This window comes from Giraffa tippelskirchi, chromosome 3, assembly GCF_054371585.1.
Source record: "Giraffa tippelskirchi isolate mGirTip1 chromosome 3, T2T-mGirTip1v1.2.pri, whole genome shotgun sequence".
NCBI lineage: Eukaryota > Metazoa > Chordata > Mammalia > Artiodactyla > Giraffidae > Giraffa > Giraffa tippelskirchi.
The window spans coordinates 13,646,615-13,667,706 of NC_137277.1; the positions used below are offsets into that span (position 1 = coordinate 13,646,615).

General features: G+C 37.6%; 1 protein-coding gene across 11 annotated transcripts in view; it reads left to right on the forward strand.

Annotated features, from left to right (window-relative positions):
* The window catches only part of EFCAB3 (EF-hand calcium binding domain 3), a 349,923-nt gene that overhangs the window by 166,460 nt on the left and 162,371 nt on the right, over nt 1–21,092 (forward strand). For 5 of the 11 annotated variants that reach the window (XM_081576515.1, XM_081576518.1, XM_081576520.1 and 2 more), the window contains 11 exons: nt 1,351–1,455; nt 1,988–2,041; nt 5,981–6,079; nt 8,295–8,348; nt 8,884–8,988; nt 9,517–9,567; nt 13,497–13,601; nt 14,630–14,683; nt 15,719–15,823; nt 17,168–17,221; nt 17,815–17,919. In XM_081576515.1, coding sequence (XP_081432641.1) covers nt 1,351–1,455; nt 1,988–2,041; nt 5,981–6,079; nt 8,295–8,348; nt 8,884–8,988; nt 9,517–9,567; nt 13,497–13,601; nt 14,630–14,683; nt 15,719–15,823; nt 17,168–17,221; nt 17,815–17,919 — 891 coding nt within the window. Of the gene's footprint in view, nt 1–1,350; nt 1,456–1,960; nt 2,042–5,980; nt 6,080–8,294; nt 8,349–8,883; nt 8,989–9,501; nt 9,568–13,496; nt 13,602–14,629; nt 14,684–15,718; nt 15,824–17,167; nt 17,222–17,814; nt 17,920–21,092 lie in introns of all 11 variants that reach the window. The other 6 variants (XM_081576514.1, XM_081576517.1, XM_081576510.1 and 3 more) reach the window with 3 other exon arrangements.

The window sequence follows — 21,092 nt, forward strand, 5'->3', positions numbered from 1 at the left end:
TGTTGGCAAAGTAATGTCTCTGCTTTTTAATATGCTATCTAGGTTGGTCATGACCTTCCTTCCAAGGAGTAAGCGTCTTTTAATTTCATGACTACAGTCACCATCTGCAGTGATTTTGGAGCCCAGAAAAATAAAGTCAGCCACTGTTTCCACTGTTACCCCATCTATCTGCCATGAAGTGATGGGACCGGATGCCATGATCTTAGTTTTCTGAATGTTGAGTTTTAAGCCAGCTTTTTCACTCTCCTCTTTCACTTTCATCAAAAGACTCTTTAGTTCTTCTTCACTTTCTGCCATAAGGGTGGTGTCATCTGCATATCTGAGGTTATTGATATTTCTCCCAGCAATCTTGATTCCAGCTTGTGTTTCTTCCAGCCCAGTGTTTCTCATGATGTACTCTGCATATAAGTTAAATAATCAGGGTGACAATATACAGCCTTGACATACTCTTTTTCCTATTTGGAACCAGTGTGTTGTTCCATGTCCAGGTCTAACTGTTGCTTCCTGACCTGCATACAGGTTTCTCAAGAGGCAGGTCAAGTGGTCTGGTATTCCCATCTCTTTCAGAATTTTCCACAGTTTATTGTGATCCACACAGTCAAAGGCTTTGGCATAGTCAATGAAGCGGAAATAGATGTTTTTCTGATACTCTCTTGCTTTTTCAATGATCCATCGGATGTTGGCAATTTGATCTCTGGTTCCTCTGCCTTTTCTAAATCCAGCTTGAACATCTGGAAGTTCACAGTTCACATATTGCTGATGCCTGGCTTGGAGAATTTTAAGCATTACTAACTACCTAATCACTAACTTTTAAAAGTATGGAGTTTTAACTTATCACTGTTAAGATATTTGTAGCTGTTTCACTCAGACGTTAGATAGTTTCGACTTAACCATAGATTAAAAGGCTATATCTTACTAGCATGTTTCACTCTGTAGTTTATTTTCTAAGAATACTATTTAGTATACAGAATCCTTTCTTCAAAATTCAGATAGGCACACTAAATAGATAAAATTGCTGTCCTTGTCATTGTGAAAAACTTATCACATAATTCAGTTCAGTTCAGTTGCTCAGTCGTGTCCGACTCTTTGCAACCCCATGAACCGCAGCACGCCAGGCCTCCCTGTCCATCACCAACTCCCTGAGTCCATCCAAACCCATGTCCATTGAGTCGATGATGCCATCCAGCCATCTCATCCTCTGTCATCCCCTTCTCTTCTTGCCCTCTATCTTTCCCAGCATCAGGGTCTTTTCCAATGAGTCAGCTCTTCGCATCCGTATAGTTTTAGATGATTTTAAATAATTAGCTTGGTCCTTAACATTTTACCTATGACTATTCCATCTTTTCAAAGGAGAAAAAATTGATTCCAGTGACCTACAAAATGTTCTAAAAGACACAGGGATTGAGCTTACAGATAAGGAGCTTGAGCAACTGATGAAAACACTGCCCATTGATGGTAAGCCACGAGAATGTACCATGCCTCCCAGGGAACTTGATCTTATGGGTCAGCGTGAGCAGCTCCTAATCTTTTAATAGTACAGTTTTGCCCCAAAATGCCATAAATTAATAGAAAGGCACTTTTGACTTGAGAATAAATTTCATCATCTCCTCAAACACAACTTGAGTCATCTCTAAGTGACTAATACTGTCCCTCAGGTCAGCATTAGGTTCGCAATGTGAACAATGAAAAATAATAAAAAAGAAAGGAATAGAATATCAGTAGAATAAAACAAAAATATTTTTATGTATTTTGTAGAGTTGCACTGTAGGAGAGTTAAGCTAATAAATGTCTCTAATACCAAAGAATGGATAAGTTTGCCATTGTGAAAGGTATTTATATTCTTAAATGTCAATATTGTGGCTATGAAATAGACTAAATTTTAAAGCAAATCATTAAAATGTAACTTTTTGTAATCATACAGTTTATAATGTTTCAGTGAATTTTTATGTCAATTTTCCAGAGATCCGAATTGTGCCTTTTCTTACAGCTCATGGAAAGGTATTTCAAAACAGATTGCTGAAGGATGTGAGGAGTAACAAAAGTAAGCAAACATGGTTAGGCCCATGAAATATCCTCAAGTGTTTAATTCATATCAAGAAACTATAATACTTTATTTTGCTTCTTGTTTTGCTTCTCACATTTGTGTTTTTTCCTAGTAAAAATCTTTAGCTTAGGAGGACATTTTCTGTTAGATTGCATTTTTCCAACTTTTTCTGAAAAAAAATTTATATAAACAAATAAAAGAAAGATGAAAGGAAGAGATGAAGGAAAGGAAGGAGGGAGGGAGCAGGAGAAGTAGGAAGGAAGGCAAGAGGGAGAGAGGGAAAAGTTTTGCCGTTTATTCCAGATGTGACCAAGAATAGAGAAAACAATCTGAGAGTAAGCATTGAGGGGGAAAAAATAAAATCTCTACTTTGTGAAGAGTACTGATTAGTGCTGTCTCCTTTTAGTTGCTTAACTCCTTTCCCACCTAACATTTTCCTGAGCAGGTGTGCTTAAGGTTTGAGGAGAGAAGTTCTAACTCTTGCTTTAAACTCTTTAAATTCTAACTCTGCTTGTAAAGAGCTGGAAAAATCTATTGTAGTTTTGTTCTTTGCTTGAAAATATTAGCAGTTATACCAGGTTATGATGTCATTCTCTTTTATCAGTGTATATTCATGTAACAGTAATACCTGTTACTGTCTCAAAGAGATATCTGCCTTCTTGTGTTTATTGCAGCGTTATTTACCATAACCAAGATATGGTATGATGGCTGAAGGAATAAATAAAATGAAAATGTGGTGTGTGAGTGTGTGTGTATACATGCAATGAAGCCCGCTCACAGAACAAAGGACTGAGCGATAGCAGAGGAGAGCTAGCCGGCTGCGGACCACCCCATCCCCCGCCGGACACAGCGGGCAGGCGGGGCCCGCCAGAGCCAGAAAGGGGCAAACTCGGCCCCAGAGAGGGCACCCCCTACCAAACTGCAAACAGGCTCCCAGTTTCTAAGCAAAGACTGCCTGAGATCCCGGAGGGTCGACAGCCGCCGGGAGGGTCGCAGCCAGAGACCAGCTCCCCAGAACCGACACAAAGCACACCGGAGCCGGGCGCGCCCGTAAACCGAGGCGGGGACCAGGGAGGTGATAAGCCGCACCGCCCCAACAGGGGAGAGCGCGCTCGCCAAACTCCTGGCCGCCTGAGCAGCTCCGACCGGGAACGGCACAAGCCGTGGGCGAAACCGAATCTGCGCCTTTGTGGAGTAACCGGGAGCCTGAACCTGAGCGGCTTAGACCTGGGAAGTGCACGCATCTCAGGGCCCACTCCCCGGCCCGCTCCCCGGCTGAGTAACCTGAAGCCTGAGCAGGGTAGACGAGGAAAGCACACACGCCGTGAGCGGGGGCGAACCCAGTGCGGCCGAGACACTGCGAGCTCACCACACACTCGCCAGGTTTGCAGTGTTCCTCCCTCCCCACAGCACGATTGAACAAGCGAACCTAAAGAGACCACCTCCACCCCTTTGTTGCAGGGCGGAAATTAGATACTGAAGAGATCTCCAAACAGAAGCCAAATAAACAGAAGGAAGCGCTTTGGAAGTGACAGGCCAACAGATTAAAATCCCGGTAGTTAATACCGACTGCATTGAAAAGGACCTATAGATCTTGAAAAGTATAAGCAGGAACAAGGATCTATCTGAAACTGAGCAGACCCCACACTGCTCACAACAGCTCCAGAGAAAGTCCGGGATATATATTTTTTACTATTATTATTTTTTTTTTTTTAACATTTTTTTAATTAAAAAAATTTTTTTTTCTCCTTTCCTTTTTCTTCAAGTCCTCTATTACACCTTTAAGTTTCATTTTCATAACCCACTGTTAACTTGCAAAAAAAAAAAAAACCCTATTTTTGAAGCAAACTGCATACTTATACCTTTTGTGTTTTCTTTTTTTACTGTTTCTTTTTTTACTGTTTTACTGTTTTTTTTTTCTTTTTACACTGTTTCCTTTTTTCCTTTTTTTTTTTATATTGTAAGTTTTATAAGAGTCTAACCTCTACTCTAGATTTTTAATCTTTGTTTTACATATTTGATATCAATTTTGTACATTTAAGAAAACAATCTTTAGGACCCACTTTTACTCAGGAGTGTGATCACTGGCCTGATTACTCTCTCCCCCTATTGATGCTCTTTCTTCTCCCCCAGGGAGCCTCTATCTCCCACCCTCCTCCTTCTCTTCTCAACCCAATTCTGTGAATCTCTGAGGGTGTTCTGGGTACCGGAGAACACTTCGGGAACAGAATACTGCCCAGATCTCTCTCTCCCCTCCTGATTCCCCCCTATCTACTCATGCTCACCTCTATTACCTTCCTCCCCCCTCTCTATGTATCTCTGTGAACCACTCTGAGGGTTCCAAACTGTGGAAAGCACAGAGGGAAGTGCTTACTGGCTAGATTGCTCTTTCCACATTTGAATTCCCCTCTTCCCCTCCTGGTCACCTCAACCCCCCCGCCCCCACCTCATCTCTCCGTGTAACTCAGTGAACCTTTCTGGGTATCCCTCACTGTGGAGAATCTTTTCACCATTAACCTAAAAGTTTTATTATTGATGCTGTATGGAAGGAGAAGTCTTGAAGCTACTGCAAGAATAAGACTGAAAGCCAGGGGAAACATTAATTAATAAGAGACCATCCAATAGCCTCCACATATACACTGAAACCAAGCTCCACCCAAGAGCCAATAAGTTCCAGAGCTAGACATACCACGCAAATTCTCCAGCAACGCAGGAACATAGCCCTGAGCATCAATATACAGGCTGCCCAGAGGCACACCAAATCCATAGACATCTCAAAATTAATACTGGACACTCCATTGCACTCTAGAGAGCAGAAATCCAGCTCCACCCACCAGAACACCGACACAAGCTCCCCCAACCAGGAAGCCTTGACAAGCCACCTGTCCAACCCCAACCACAGTGAGGAACCTCCACAATAAAGAGGAACTTCATACTACCAGAATACAGAAAGGCCACGCCTAACACAGCAATCTAAACAAGATGAAAATGCAGAGAAATACTCAGCAAGTAAAGGAAAATGAGAAATGCCCACAAAACCAAACAAAGGAGGAGGAGATAGGGAATCTATCTGAAAAAGAATTTAGAATAATGATAATAAAAATGATCCAAAATCTTGAAAGCAAAATGGAGTTACAGATAAACAGCCTGGAGACAAGGATTGAGAAGATGCAAGAAATGTTTATCAAGGACTTAGAAGAAATAAAAAGGAGTCAATATAGAATGAATAATGAAATAAAGGAGATAAAAGACACTCTGGAGGGAACCAACAGTAGAATAACGGAGGCAGAAGATAGGATAAGTGAGGTAGAAGATAGAATGATGGAAATATACATGCAATGGAATATTATTCAGCCATTAAAATAGAAAGAAATCTTACCATCTGCAACACTATAAATAGAAGGTATAAGTAAATAAGTCATAGAGAAAAAGATGGGCACTTTATGATCTCACTTACATGTGATATCAAAAAACTGAACTCATAGAAATAGAAAATTGGTAGTTGCCAGAGGTTTGGTGGTGGGGAGGGGAGTGGGTGAAGGTAATCAAAGGATACAAATTTCCAGTTGGAAGATGAATAAGTTTTAGAGATGTAATGTACAGCACAATGACTATTATTAACAATATTGTTAATACTGTATATATTTTTGAAAGTTAATAAAAGTGTAAATCTTAACAAAAGTTCTCACCTCAAAATTATTAACTATCCTTATTTTGGTAATCATTTTGCAGTATATACATATGTCAAATCATTACGTTTTACACCTTAAACTTGTACAATGTTGTATGTTAACTATTAATATATCTTAATAAACCTGAATGGGGGGAACCAATAATATCTGTTAGTTGAAGATAGTAAAATATTTATGAATTTTTAAAATATTTTAGAATCATTCCATTTGTCTTCCTTTCTCCCTTTCCTTTCATGTTTTCAAGGAGGAAAGGTTCATGTAAGTAACCTGGATACTGTGTTAGAAGTCATGGAGGTCAATCTTACGGAAGAGGAACTTGATCACCTGAAGGATCTTCTGAGTGGTGAGAATTGTGGAAAACGTGTGATTTTAAATAGAGGTTGAGCTTGCAGGACTAATTATGACTGTTTCAAAGGTTTGAATTATTTGTTACCCCCCCCCAAAAAAAAACCTTTGAATAGCTTTCAGGAGAACAACAACGTGGCTGTTAGTTTTTGTCCAGTTAAAACTTGTAATCTATTTCTTTACACATTTTGGGCTGGGAGTGAGTGCTAGTGAAAGAGAGAGGGGTTTCTTCTCTGGTTTTACAAAATAAGATATGCAGTGTGTTTTTTTCACTGATATTTATATTACTGACATCATTTTGGGCTTTAACACAATTTGTCCAGCCATTGATTCATGCATTCTTTTTTGGTCACTGTAGCAAAAAATTATAAAATAATATGTATAGTGTTATTAATTTTCTAAAAAGATATGTAGTATACTTTTGTAAACTAAGAAAAAGTCTGGAAAAATATATGGAAAGCAGTTATTAATGGTGAGGTATGGTAATGACAGTGAGAAGAAGTAAAAAGAAGAACTATTTATATGCTTATGTATTTTTTTAATTTGTTACAAAAAGTATGTTTAAATTTCTTTAACTCAGTTTATTCTGTTTTTAATTTGAGATGGATGCAAATGATGTGTCAAGTGATAGGGCTTTGGCTGAGTTCTTATCCACCATTTAGTTTCAAGAGATTCACTAAACTGTCCACTTACATAATTCAGTTCAGTTCAGTCACTCAGTCGTGTTCGACTCTTTGCGCCAGGCCTCCCTGTCCATCAGCAACTCCCAGAATTTACCCAAACTCATGTCCGTTGAGTTGGTGATGCCATCTAACCACCTCATCCTTTGTCGTCCCCTTCTCCCGCCTTCAATCTTTCCTAGCATCAAGGTCTTTTCAAAGTCAGCTCTTAGCATCAGATGGCCCCTAGCAAACATTCCTTACAGATTAGCACTAGTCTCCATCTGCCCACTGCATCAACACGTGGCAACACAAGGTATCAATCCTTACAAATATTAGAAAAGATGTATAATTTCAAGAAATAAGTGAAAATAAAGCTGAAGGACTGCTTCAATCACACAGAGCCACTAACAAATGTAGACTTGGCAGAGTTAGACCATTTCATAATTGAGGAAGAAAACTTTTACATGAATAATAATGATAGGCCATTTGAAATAGAATAATTTGGGTTTCAAAGTATTTAAAGGAACCCTTAAAAAGCAGTTATTTTTCCAAAATTTATTTTTTATATATCTTTTTTGCAGAGTTTAAAGGAGTCCATGTTGTTGTTGTTGCTCTTGTTGTTCAGTTGCTAAGTTGTGTCCAGCTTTTTGCGACCCCAAGAACTGCAGCATGCCAGGCTTCCCTGTCCTTCACTATCTCCCTGAGTTTGCTGAAACTCAGGTCCATTGAGTCAGTGATGCCATCCAGCTATCTCATCCTTTGTCGCTCCCTTTTCCCCTTGCCCTCAATCTTTCCCAGCATCAGATTCTTTTCCAATGAGTCAACTCTTCGCATCAGGTGGCCAAAGTATTGGAGCTTCAGCTTCAGCATCAGTCCTTCCAAAGAACATTATTCAGGGTTGATTTCCTTTAGGATTGACTAGTTTAATCTCCTTGCTGTCCAAGAGGGACTCTCAAGAGTCTTTTCCAGCACCACAGTTTGAAAGCATGAATTCTTCAGCGCTCAGCCTTCTTTTATGGTCCAACTCTCATATCCATACATGACTACTGGAAAAACCATAGCCTTAACTATGTGGAACTTTGTCAGCAAAGTGATGTCTCTGCTTTTTAATACACTGTCTAGGTTTGTCATAGCTTTTCTTCCAAGGAGCAAGTGTCTTGATTTCATGGCTGCAGTCACCATCTGCAGTGATTTTGGAGCCCAAGAAAATGAAGGAAGCCATAGTGTGCAATAGTCTCATTTTTTCTCAGAAAATAACATCCCAATACATTTTTAAAAGTCAGCATTGATTCTATGGACTAGTTATAACCTGAATTTTCTTGAATATTAGGTAAAATAAACATATTCATAACTCAAATTTTTATTTTTCAGTAATACCTTTTGTATGTTATCTTTATTCATTGTTTACTGTTAAATCTTCATTTTAAGTGTATATATTTTCCTTGGTCATTTTATAGTAATAATAACTCTTAGGTAAAAACACCTCCTATTCTATGGGTTTTTTCCTGAGTCCTTATTATTGTTTTCCCCTAATTAAACTGTGTTTTACAGCTTTTAAGAAGGTTGATCTGATAAAAGTGATGGATAGAATAGAAGATGTTACAGGTGAGGATGAAGTTACCAGGTACATATGATTCTGATTCTTTATACAATTTTGTATTTTTTCCTGTTACCTTCTATTTCTTTTTAAATTGTTATTTTCTAGTAAAATGATTATGATTTGATTTCTTAGACTTTGACTTTGGTTTATCAATGTTTTAACAACAAAACATAGTGCCATATTTTGTTAGGCCCTATGATCTAATTTTTTCCAAATTAATCTAAAATATTTACTAAAAATATATGTTAAAGGAATAAAAATAGAGTTTCATTACTTTGCTGGTAATCCTCCAAATAGAAAATTATGAAAATCCATTACCATGTAGCGTGTTCTTTTGTGTCTACTATTAATAAAGTTAAAGAAATAAACACTTCAATTTTCTGCTATAACTGTAGCCAGACAGGACTCACTCAACTTAATAAAGTCATTGATTAGTTAGGGCTAATAATTAAACAATAATAGATTTCATTATTATATAGAATAATTAAATAGTTCTTTAAAATTTCACATGTTACCATTTCTATTTTTTTTGTTTTGAAGGAGAGGAAGTTGATGTCAATGACATGGAAACAGTTCTAGGAAATATGGAAATAGAGCTCACAGATAAAGAACTATCAGGACTGGTGAATAATCTGCCAGTTGATAGTGAGTATTTCTAATAAACTGTAGTCATCTAGGGAATATTATTGTTAAATTGTGAAAATTTCTGAAATTACCTCTACTTTATTGCTTATCAAAAATAATGTTTGAATCTGTGTTACATAATTTTAAATGGTGCTGTTATATCCTAAAATATTATCTGTGCCATTAAGTTTTAGTTTGAGGATCAACAATTGCATCATCATGACTCCTATTATCAGGGTTCAATTATATCTTTTATTACTTTTGATTATACCAACAGATCCAAAATTTAAGTGAGAATGAATTAGAAAAAGAAAAAGAAGGGAATGATCCAATAGGGGAAAATGAAAATGTCGCAAAAGAAAAGGAAAAGATGTGTTTCGCCATAGTAGAGTACCAGTATCCTCACTTTATGTAATTTCATTATTTGTCAGTAAATCAGAAAATGTCTAAGTCAATTCACAAAATATGTCTTACTGAATTACTGGTTTCATACTGTCTAGGAAACTCCACATTGCTCTTCTGTGATTTGAACAGTGCTTTCTCTTACAGAGGGAAAGGTCTATCGAAAAAGGTTGCTGAATGGTATAAAGTTTCTTAAAGGTGAGTGAGAAACCTAATAAAATGCACATCAATCTGAGATCATCATGTTTGACATTTATACTGTTTCCTTGTGATTAAACGGTAAACCCTGCCACTCAACACTTGTAATATTTATTTCATAGATCAACCTGTTCTTCAGGAGATAATTTCTTATGGTGTAACCTGGAAAGAATATCCATGCTCTCTTGGAATTTTCCAAATTTTGACATAGGAAGAAATTATCAGAGCCCAAGTTGACAAAAGTAAAGGGAAAATTAGGACATCCTCAGTTAAATCAGCAGCAGATCCTACTAATCTGACATTCAGACAAAACAAAAAAACACCAAAAACCTAGAAAGTCTCTGAGGAAGTGAGGGGACCATAAAACTGAAAGAGATGGACAGGAAGCAGGCCAGGATGGAGATCAGATCTAAGCAAGATTCCCACTCTTCCATCATTACATACCTCCTTCACGATATCTGTCAAATCCATACAACATTCCTACTACTATTAATATTTTTATTTTAAATGATTTACTTTTTAACCTGTTTTTTAAAAAATGTTAATTGTAATGGAAAATCAGCATCCCTTAACGTGACTAGAAGTTGACTCTTAAACACAGTGAAAACAAGACAGTATTAGTAACATTGGAATTATTGTCACCTTGCTAAAATTTTCTGAAAAGTTATTCAATCACCTTTAAATATTTATACTGGATATACTTCTCATAAAGATTAAGATTAAGACAGTGAACTCTAATCCTAACTCCATTATTGATTCTTTGTACTCTTGAACAGTATGAAAAGGCAAAAAGATAGGACACTGAAAGATGAACTGCCTAGATCAGTAGGTGCCCAATATACTAATGGAGATCAGTGGAGAAATAACTCCAGAAAGAATGATGGGATGGAGCCAAAGCAAAAACGATACCCAACTGTGGATGTGACTGGTGACAGACGCAAAGTCCGATGCTGTAAAGAGCAATATTGCATAGGAACCTGGAATGTTAGGTCCATGAATCAAGGCAAATTGGAAGTGGTCAAACAGGAGATGGCAAGAGTGAACATCGACATTCTAGGAATCAGCAAACTAAGATGGACTGGAATGGGTGAATTTAACTCAGATGACCATTATATTTACTACTGTGGGCAAGAATCCCTTAGAATAAATGGAGTAGCCATCATGGTCAACAAAAGAGTCCGAAATGCAGTACTTGGATGCAATCTCAGAAACGATAGAATGATCTCTGTTCGTTTCCAATGCAAACCATTCAATATCACGGTAATCCAAGTCTATGCCCCAACCAGTAATGCCGAAGAAGCTGAAGTTGAATGATTCTATGAAGACCTGCAAGACCTTTTAGAACTAACACCCAAAAAAGATGTCCTTTTCATTATAGGGGACTGGAATGCAAAAGTAGGAAGTCAAGAAACACCTGGCGTAACAGGAAAATTTGGCCTTGGAGTACAGAATGAAGCAGGGCAAAGGCTAATAAGAGTTTTGCCAAGAGAATGCACTGGTCATAGCAAACACCCTATTCCAACAACACAAGAGAAGACTCTACACGTGGACATCACCAGATGGTCAACACCGAAATCAGATTGATTATATTCTTTGCAGCCAAAGATGAAGAAGCTCTATACAGTCAGCAAAAACAAGACCAGGAGCAGACTGTGGCTCGGATCATGAACTGCTTATTGCCAAATTCAGACTTAAATTGAAGAAAGTAGGGAAAACCACTAGACCATTCAGGTATGACCTAGATCAAATCCCTTATGAGTATACAGTGGAAGTGACAAATAGATTTAAGGGACTAGACCTGATAGACAGAGTGCCTGATGAACTATGGACAGAGGTTCGTGACATTGTACAGGAGACAGGGATCAAGAAAATCCCCATGGAAAAGAAATGCAAAAAAGCAAAATGGCTCTCTGAGGAGGCCTTACAGATAGCTGGGAAGAGAAGAGAAGCGAAAAGCAAAGGAGAAAAGGAAAGATATTCCCATCTGAATGCAGAGTTCCAAAGAATAGCAAGGAGAGATAAGAAAGCCTTCCTCAGCAATCAGTGCAAAGAAATAGAGGAAAACAACAGATTGGGAAAGACTAGAGATCTCTTCAAGAAAATTAGAGGTACCAAAGGAACATTTCATGCAAAGATAGGCTCAATAAAGGACAGAAATGGTATGGACCTAACAGAAGCAGAAGATATTAAGAAGAGGTGGCAAGAATACCCAGAAGAACTGTACAAAAAAGATCTTCACAACCCAGATAATCACGATGGTGTGATCACTCACCTAGAGCCAGACATCCTGGAATGTGAAGTCAAGTGGGCCTTAGAAAGCATCACTACGAACAAAGCTAGTGGAGGTGATGGAATTCCAGTTGAGCTATTTCAAATCCTCAAAGGTGATGCTGTGAAAGTGCTGCACTCGATATGCCAGCAAATTTGGAAAACTCAGCAGTGGCCACAGGACTGGAAGAGGTCACTGTTCGTTCCAATCCCAAAGAAAGGCAATGCCAAAGAATGCTCAAACTACCGCACAATTGCACTTATCTCACATGCTAGTAAAGTAATGCTCAAAATTCTCCAAGCCAGGCTTCAGCAATACGTGAACCGTGAACTTCCAGATGTTCAAGCTGGTTTTAGAAAAGGCAGAGGAACCAGGGATCAAATTGCCAATATCCGTTGGATCATCGAAAAAGCAAGAGAGTGCCAGAAAAACATCTATTTCTGCTTTATTGACTATGCCAAAGCCTTTGACTGTGTGGATCACAATAAACTGTGGAAAATTCTGAAAGAGATGGGAATACCAGACCATCTGACCCGTCTCTTGAGAAACCTGTATGCAGGTAAGGAAGCAACAGTTAGAACTGGACATGGAACAACAGACTGGTTCCAAATAGGAAAAGGAGTCCGTCAAGGCTGTATATTGTCACCCTGCTTATTTAACTTATATGCAGAGTACATCATGAGAAACGCTGGGCTGGAAGAAACACAAGCTGGAATCAAGATTGCCGGGAGAAATATCAGTAACCTCAGATATGTGGATGACACCACCCTTATGGCAGAAAGTGAAGAAGAACTAAAGAGCCTCGTGATGAAAGTGAAAGAGGAGAGTGAAAAAGTTGGCTTAAAGCTCAACGTTCAGAAAACTAAGATCATGGCATCTGGTCCCATCACTTCATGGCAAATAGATGGGGAAACAGTGGAAACAGTGTCAGACTTTATTTTTTGGGCTCCAAAATCACTGCTGATGGTGATTGCAGCCATGAAATTAAAAGACGCTTACTCCTTGGAAGGAAGGTTATGGCCAACCTAGATAGCATATTTAAAAGCAGAGACATTACTTTGCCAACAGAAGTCCATCTAGTCAAGGCTATGGTTTTTCCAGTGGTCATGTATGGATGTGAGAGTTGGACGGTGAAGAAAGCTGAGCGCCTTAGAATTGATGCTTTTGAACTGTGATGTTGGAGAAGACTCTTGAGAGTCCCTTGGACTGCAAGGAGATCCAATCAATCCATCTTAAAAGAGATCAATCCTGGGTGTTCATTGGAAGGTCTGATGTTGAAGCTGAAACTCCAATACTTTGGGCACCTCATGCGAAGGGTTGACTCATTGGAAAAGACCCTAATGCTGGGTAGGATTGGGGGCAGGAGAAGAAGGGACGACAGAGGATGAGATGGTTGGATGGCATCACCGACTCGATGAACATGGGTTTAGGTAGACTCTGGGAGTTAGTGATGGACAGAGAGGCCTGGTGTGCTGCAATTCATGGGGTCACAAAGAGTCGGACACGACTGAGCGACTGAACTGAACTCTTGTAAAGATCTCATTAGACTTTGGTCTTTTGGATAAAAATGATAATCATAATATTACCTCAGGAATTGTTCATTGCTCAAAATTCACATTTTAGAGACATTAATTTTTTCTTATATATCTCTTTTTATAAGGAGGGACGATTGATTCTAGTGAAGTGTACACTGTTTTGGAAAACATGGGCATGAACCTCACTGTAAAGGAACTCAAAGATCTAACACAAAATCTGCCAGTTGATGGTGAGCATTTTAGATATCACTGAACCCTACATAAAAAATAGTCTTATATGTCTGTTTCTCACAGTCGTTTAAAATGCTTGTTTGACATCAAGAAATATTATGAAAAGCTTAGAAGAAAAACTCAGATTGAAAGAAAGGACACATGCTGACTCTTGCTAGTGTCATGTGCAAATTAGAGAAAGATTTCAAGGTATCTCTCTCTGCTCTTTTTACTCAGTCTTTCCTGGATGGATAGGTTTCACTTAAATCACAGTCCACCTCTTTAGCCACATTTGCTAATGCATAGCATCAGTATTTATTGAGAGGGTACTTAATATCAGTATGGCTAGCTTTCGTTTTATCTCTTTTAGTTCAGCTAGAATAGAGCTGTTTTCCAGTGGCAGCCATCACCATGCCTATTTACAAAATGTTTTTCTTTGATGAGATCTTTTAAGATCTATTCTTTTGGCAACTCTCAAATATGCTATACAGTATTGCTAACTATAATCACTATACTGTACATCACATCATCATAGCTTATTTATTTTATAACTAGAAATTTGTATTTATTTGTAACTAGAAATTCACTCCAGGAGATAGAGAAGGACAGGGAAGTCCGGTATGCTGCAGTCCATGGAGTCGCAGAGAGTCAGACGTGACTCAGCATCTGAAAAACAACAAAGAAATTTGTACTTTTGAAAAGCTAGCTTTTCTGCAACAAATGCATGCATGCATGCTAAGTCATTTCAGTTGTGTCCAACTCTGTGCAACCCTGTGGAGTGTAACCTGCCAGGCTCCTCTCTCCATGGGATTCTCCAGGCAAGAATACTGGAGTGGGTTGCCATGCCCTCCTCCAGGGGATCTTCCTAACCCAGGGATTGAACCCAAGCCTCTTAAGTCTCCTGCATTGCAGGTGGATTCTTTACCACTAGTGCCACCTGGGAAGCCCTCTACAGCAAGTAAATGCTGCTAAATTCATTTGCTGTATACACCATCATCTTCTTACACTCCTTGTCGTATTTCTGTCTAATTTATTCCTTTTCTTACAGTTAATGGTAAAGTTGATTTGGAAAAGGTGATGAATGAAGTGAAACTTTTTTCAGGTGAGTAAGACATTAGTGAAAGTGAAAGTGAAGTCGCTCAGTCGTATCCGACTCTTTGCGAACCCGTGGACTGTAGCCTACCAGGCTCCTCCATCCGTGGGGCTCTCCAGGCAAGGATACTGGAGTGGGTTGCCATTTCCTTCTCCAGGGGATCTTCCCGACCCAGGGATTGACCCAGGTCTCCCACATTGCAGACAGACACTTTACCCTCTGAGCCACCAGGGATAGTAAAACATATTAAATTGAATTCCTACCCTGTATTATATTTTGCATAGTGTTTTCTCAGTATTACAAAATAAACTTATTAATGTTGATACTTTACATATTTATTATGAAATATGTACAACTTAACTTTTCTTCTTCTTTGACTTCGAATTATCTAGGATTCAGCCATGAAAATAAGTGGTGATGTTTGAATAATAAACTATGTTTTCTGTTATTTCCAGTTATATTATGCTAGTTTTAACCAGTGTTTAAATCAGTAGTCACAAATTAGACACCCATGAGTTTAATTCAATCTGTAGTCAAGTTTTATAAGATCTGAATTCCCTCACAATAGCTGGCATGTTTTCTTTTTGGACAAGGCATGTGCTGTCCACTTCACTATAGCCAGTTTCACTCATTTTTTCTATCTCCAGGCTCCTGCAAGCTTTTGAGTTAATAACTGCTAGTTTACATAGCCAGAATATAGGAAGGCAGATATTTTTAGAATATTTAATTTAGGATTAAATAGGATAGGATTGCCATAATAATCTAATGATTCAGCGTTAAAAACAAAAAAGACTAGATACTTTAAATTACTAACCTATTGCATAATCTAATTTTCTTCTATGATGTCTTGTCATTAGGCTTAGGAGACTACTCTCTTTATGAAGAATAAAGGAATAATTTTTGATTCACTCTCTGTAAACACTGTTCAAATATGTGAAAATGTGGAAGTGAGGATAACATTAAATGAGCCAGTTTTTAAATTTTTTAGATAATTATGATGTCCTAAAATTGCTATCTGTTAACAATCCTTTTTTTCTTTCAAAGGAGACAAAGTTGATACTGGTAAACTTGAAAGTGTTTTGGGAAACTTGGGGATTAAGCTCACATCTAATGAATGCTTGAATTTGCTGGAGACACTGCCAGTAAATGGTAAGATTCGTGGGTACTATCTGGTTTTTTTAGGAAGTTGATTTTGTGGAACTATTTGAAAAATTCCAAAATAAAGTGAAAGTGCTTGGAAACTGTTAAAAAGTTAATGCTAGTACAAATAAACAATTCATTGCTTAGATTTGTATTTAAAGATCATCAATCTAACCCTTGCAGCTATAAATTATAAGTTTTGCCTTTGCTATCAAAGACAAAGTTCATCCCTGAGCCCTCAGGTCGTTAATCAGCTGGATTTGTAAAACAGGTTTTTTTTTTTTAAAGAAGAAGGGTACTTCCCAGGTGGCTGAATTGGTAAAGAATCTGCCTGCCAAGGCAGAAGACACAAGAGTGTTGGTTCGATCCCTGGGTCAGCAAGATCCCCCAGAGGGAGAAATGGCAACCCATGGAAAATTCCACGGACAGAGGAGCCTGGTGGTAGTCAGATATGACTGAACACACACATACCACCACCACCAAAAGGAAGAAGAAAGAAGGAGCAAGAGAAACAGGAGTAAAGAGAAGATAAAAAACAACAACAAAAAACAGCTATGTGTATTTCTGTAGCATAAAATATATATTTTACCAATAAGTGGATAATTTTGTACATTCCGAAAAAAACTGCAGTTCTTATATATCTAATTAAATGAAAATTTAAAATTTAGGAAAATAAAAAATGTTTTTAATTTCATAACACAAAGATAACCACTATTAATATTTTGAAACCTTTCCTTCTAGAGCTTTTAAGATAGATAGCTAGATACATACATTCATACATAATATTGTAAGTATATAAATTTATTTATAACTCTTATTTCTTCACAATTTAATATGTCTTCCTCATAGAAACCTTGATAATGCAAGTAAGCAAAAACAAAACCATCTCTCTTCCTACCTCAAAGCAGTAAATAATGTCAAAAATCTGAGGTTTATTTTTCCAGTTCTCCATCTATAAATAGACATCCTTTTTATTTTTGGCAACCTTGTAGATAAATTTTGGCAAACATCCTAAAATTTAGTGAGATTATATTCCTTTAAATAGAGTTGCAAAATGGAAAATATTTTATTTTGCCACATTTCCTTCCAGAATATCGTAATTTGAACTCCCACAAACAGTATTTGAGAATGTTATTTTCCTTACATTGTCAATACAGTAAAAAAATAACATCTCATTATTATGATTAGCTTTGTACTTCTTTACCACTGTGAGTGAACATTTTGGTATATCTGTTATCTATTTGCATTTGAAATGTTCTTCAGGCAAAATTTTATAAATTCTTTCTTTCTGAAATTAAGAGATGTGTACTATCTTTCTGATTCCATTTCTAAAATATCTTGGTTTTTTTATAGCTGATGGAAAAGTGTATCAGAAAAGGTTGATGAAGGGCATAAAATCTCTCAAACGTGAGTAAGAAGCATGCTAAAAAGACTTAATCTGAAACCTTTATTTTCATTGTCTGTCAAAATATGAATCTCCTTTCCTACCTAATTGAATCTTTATTTAAGCTTCTTTCAGTAGATCTGCATTTTGCCAGTTATTTACCAAGTACTTTTCTGTACTAAGATTTGACAGGAAACTTTCTTAAATTTTCCTAACTCAACCCCAGAGAAATAAAATTCATTTAAAAATGCAAACAAAAGGTGAGGAATGAAGGCTGTCAGATTAAGATTTAGGTCTAAAACAGAAACAATTTGACATTATAGGCAACAAAAGTAACGACTGTTTTGCAGAATATTATGTCAGTCACCTCTAGCTCTAGCTTTTCTATATTCCCAACACAAAATTGGAGGTAATTCATTCTAATTTTTATTGTATTAGCTGGACAAGACTGACATTTTGGTTTTTTTCTTGAAAATGTTAACAATACTACTAAGAAATGAATGAAGTATTTTTATTGTAATAAAATACATGCTCAGTAAAGATGAATATTAATATAGAGTGAATGTGTTTTAGAATCCTTCAATTTTACTATATTTCTTTCCTATCCTCTATTTAGGAGGCAATATTGATGTCAATAAGCTGGACTCTTTTTTAGAAAGCATGGGAATCAAGATCACAGAAGAAGAATTCATGGATTTGATAGAAAAACTACCATATGATGGTGAGCACTGTAATCACTCTTATACTTTTTCAGGCTTATTGAGTCTTTTTTTTCTGTCCATCTTTACTGAGATATAATTGATGCACAACATTGTGTAAGTTTAAGGTGCACAATCTGTTGAATTGCTAGACATATATTGCGAAATGACTATCACCGTAGTGTTAGCTAACACCTCCAACACATCACATTATTGTAATTCTTTTCTATGGTGAGAACATTTAAGATCTGGTCTCCAAGCAGATTTCAAGTATACACTTAGTATCATTAACTATAGTCTTTACCATATAAAATGTAGCGTTCTGTACATTCAATTCAGTTCAGTCGCTCAGTTGTGTCTGACTCTCTGTGACCCCATGAACCGCAGCACGCCAGGCCTCCCTGTCCATCACCAACTCCTGGAGTCCACTCAAACCCATGTCCATTGAGTTGACGATGCCATCCAACCATCTCATCCTCCATTGTCCCCTTCTCCTCCTGCCCTCAATCTTTCCTAGCATCAGGGTCTTTTCAAATGAGTCAGTTCTTCGCATCAGGTGGCCAAAGTATTGGAGTTTCAGCTTCAACATCATTCCTTTCAATGAACACCCAGGACTGATCTCCTTTAGGATGGACTAGTTGGATCTCCTTGCAGTCCAAGGGACTCTCAGGAGTCTTCTCCAACACCACAGTTCAAAAGCATCAATTCTTTGGTGCTCAGCTTTCTTTGTAGTCCAACTCTCACATCCATACATGACCGCTGGAAAAACCATAGCCTTGACTAAACGGGCCTTTGTAGGCAAAGTAATGTCTCTGCTTTTTAATACACTGTCTAAGTTGGTCATAACTTCCCTTCCAAGGAGTAAGCGTCTTAATTTCATGGCTGCAATCACCATCTGCAGTGATTTTGGAGCCCAGAAAAATAAAGTCAGCCACTGTTTCCACTGTTTGCCCATCTATCTGCCATGAAATGATGGGACCGGATGCCATGATCTTAGTTTTCTGAATGTTGAGCTTTAAGCCAACTTTTTCACTCTCCTCTTTCACTTTCATCCAGAGGCTCTTTAGTTCTTCTTCACTTTCTGCCATAAGGGTGGTGTCATCTGCATATCTGAGGTTATTGATATTTCTCCCAGCAATCTTGATTCCAGCTTGTGTTTCTTCCAGCCCAGCGTTTCTCATGATGTACTCTGCATATAAGTTAAATAACCAGGGTGACAGTATACAGCCTTGATGTATTCCTTTTCCTATTTGGAACCAGTGTGTTGTTCCATGTCCAGTTCTAACTGTTGCTTCCTGACCTGCATACAGGTTTCTCAAGAGGCAAGTCAGGTGGTCTGGTATGCCCATCTCTTTCAGAATTAGATACTCAGAATTTGTTCACCTTATAACTGGAAGTTTGTACCCTTTGACCAACATCTCCCCATTTCTCCACCCCCCAGTCCCCGGTAACTCTCATTCTGCTCTCTGTTTCTGTGGGCTCAGCTTTTATATGTATGTATGTTTGTGTGGATGGTATCATATTAGTCTCTTGGTCTGATTTGTTGCAGTTAGCATAATGCACTCAGAGTCCATCCATGTTATCACAAATGGGAAGATATCCTTGATTGTCATGACTGAATAACTCTTCATTGTATATAATACATCACATCTTCTTTATTCATCCATTGACAGATACTTAGTTTGTTATCATATCTTGACTATTGTGAATAATGCTGTAATAAACATGGAAGCACATATGTCTCTTTGAAATTCTGTTTTCATTTGCTTTGTATATATACCCACAAGTGAGATTGTTGGATCATACGGTCAGTTCAGTTGCTCAGTCGTGTCCAGCTCTTTGCGACCCCATGGACTGTAGCATGCCAGGCCTCTCTGTCCATCACCACCTCCCAGAGCCTGCTTAAACTCATGTCCATTGAGTCAGTGATGCCAACCAACTCATCTCATCCTCTCATTCTCTGTTGTCCCCCTCTCCTTCTGCCTTCAGTCTTTCCCAGCATCAGGGTCTTTTCCAATGAGTCAGTTCTTTGCATCAGGTGGCAAAGTATTGGAGCTTCAGCTTCAGCATCAGTCCTTCCAATGGATATTCATGACTGATTTCCTTTAGGATTGAGTGGTTTTGATCTCTTTGGAGTCCAAAGATCATTTGGTACATCTGTTATTAATTTCTTGAGGAACTTCCATGCTATTTTCCATAATGGCTGTACCAATTTACAGTGAACAAAGGTTCCCTCTTCTCCACATCCTCCCCAGCATTTATCTCTTGACTTTTGTTAGAATGATAATAGTCATTCTTACAGTTGTGAAGTGAGAGTTTATCTTTATTTTTGTTACCTATAATTTCAAGTTGTTTCTGCTTTAGACCTAAATCTTAATCTGACAGCCTTCATTCTTCACCTTTTGCTTTGTATTTTAAAATGAATTTTATTTCCAAGAAAGTTTTCTGCCAAATCTTAGTACAGAAAACTACTTGGTAAATACTTGGCAAAACGCATATCTACTGAAGGAAGCATAAATAAAGACTCAGTCCCAACAAACTCAACTATCCCAACTCAAAATGCTCATTTTGGTTTTTAATGCTCATTAAAAATGCTCATTTTTAATTCTCTGATAATTAGTGACATTGAACTTCTTTTCATGTACATGATGGCCGTTGTATGTCTTCTTTGACATACAAAGATGGCTGTTCAGTTCCTCTGCCCATTTTTTAATTGAATCATTTTTATATTGAGTATACATTTTGAATATTATATATTTCATATTAATTCCTTATTAGATATGTGGTTTGCAAATATTTTCTCCCATTCCATAGCTTGCCTTTTCATTTTGCTTATTGTTTCTTTTGCTGTGCAGAAACCTTTTGGTTTGATGTCATCTCACTGGTTTATTTTTGCTTTTGTTGCTTGTACTTTTGGTGTCATATTTAAAAAAATCATTGTCAAGATTCACATCAAGGAGATTTTCCCTTTGTTTTCTTTCAGGAGTTTTACGGGTTCAGATGTTACATTTAACTGTATAATCCATTTTGACCCTGTTTTTGTGAGTGGTGTAGAATAAGTAGTCCAGTTTCATTATTTTGCATGTGGTTATCCAGTTTTCTGAACTCTGTTTATTAAAGAGACTGTCATTTTCCTATTGAGTATTCTTGGATGCCTTGTTGGCGGTTAACTGTTTATCTTATACCTGTACTTATT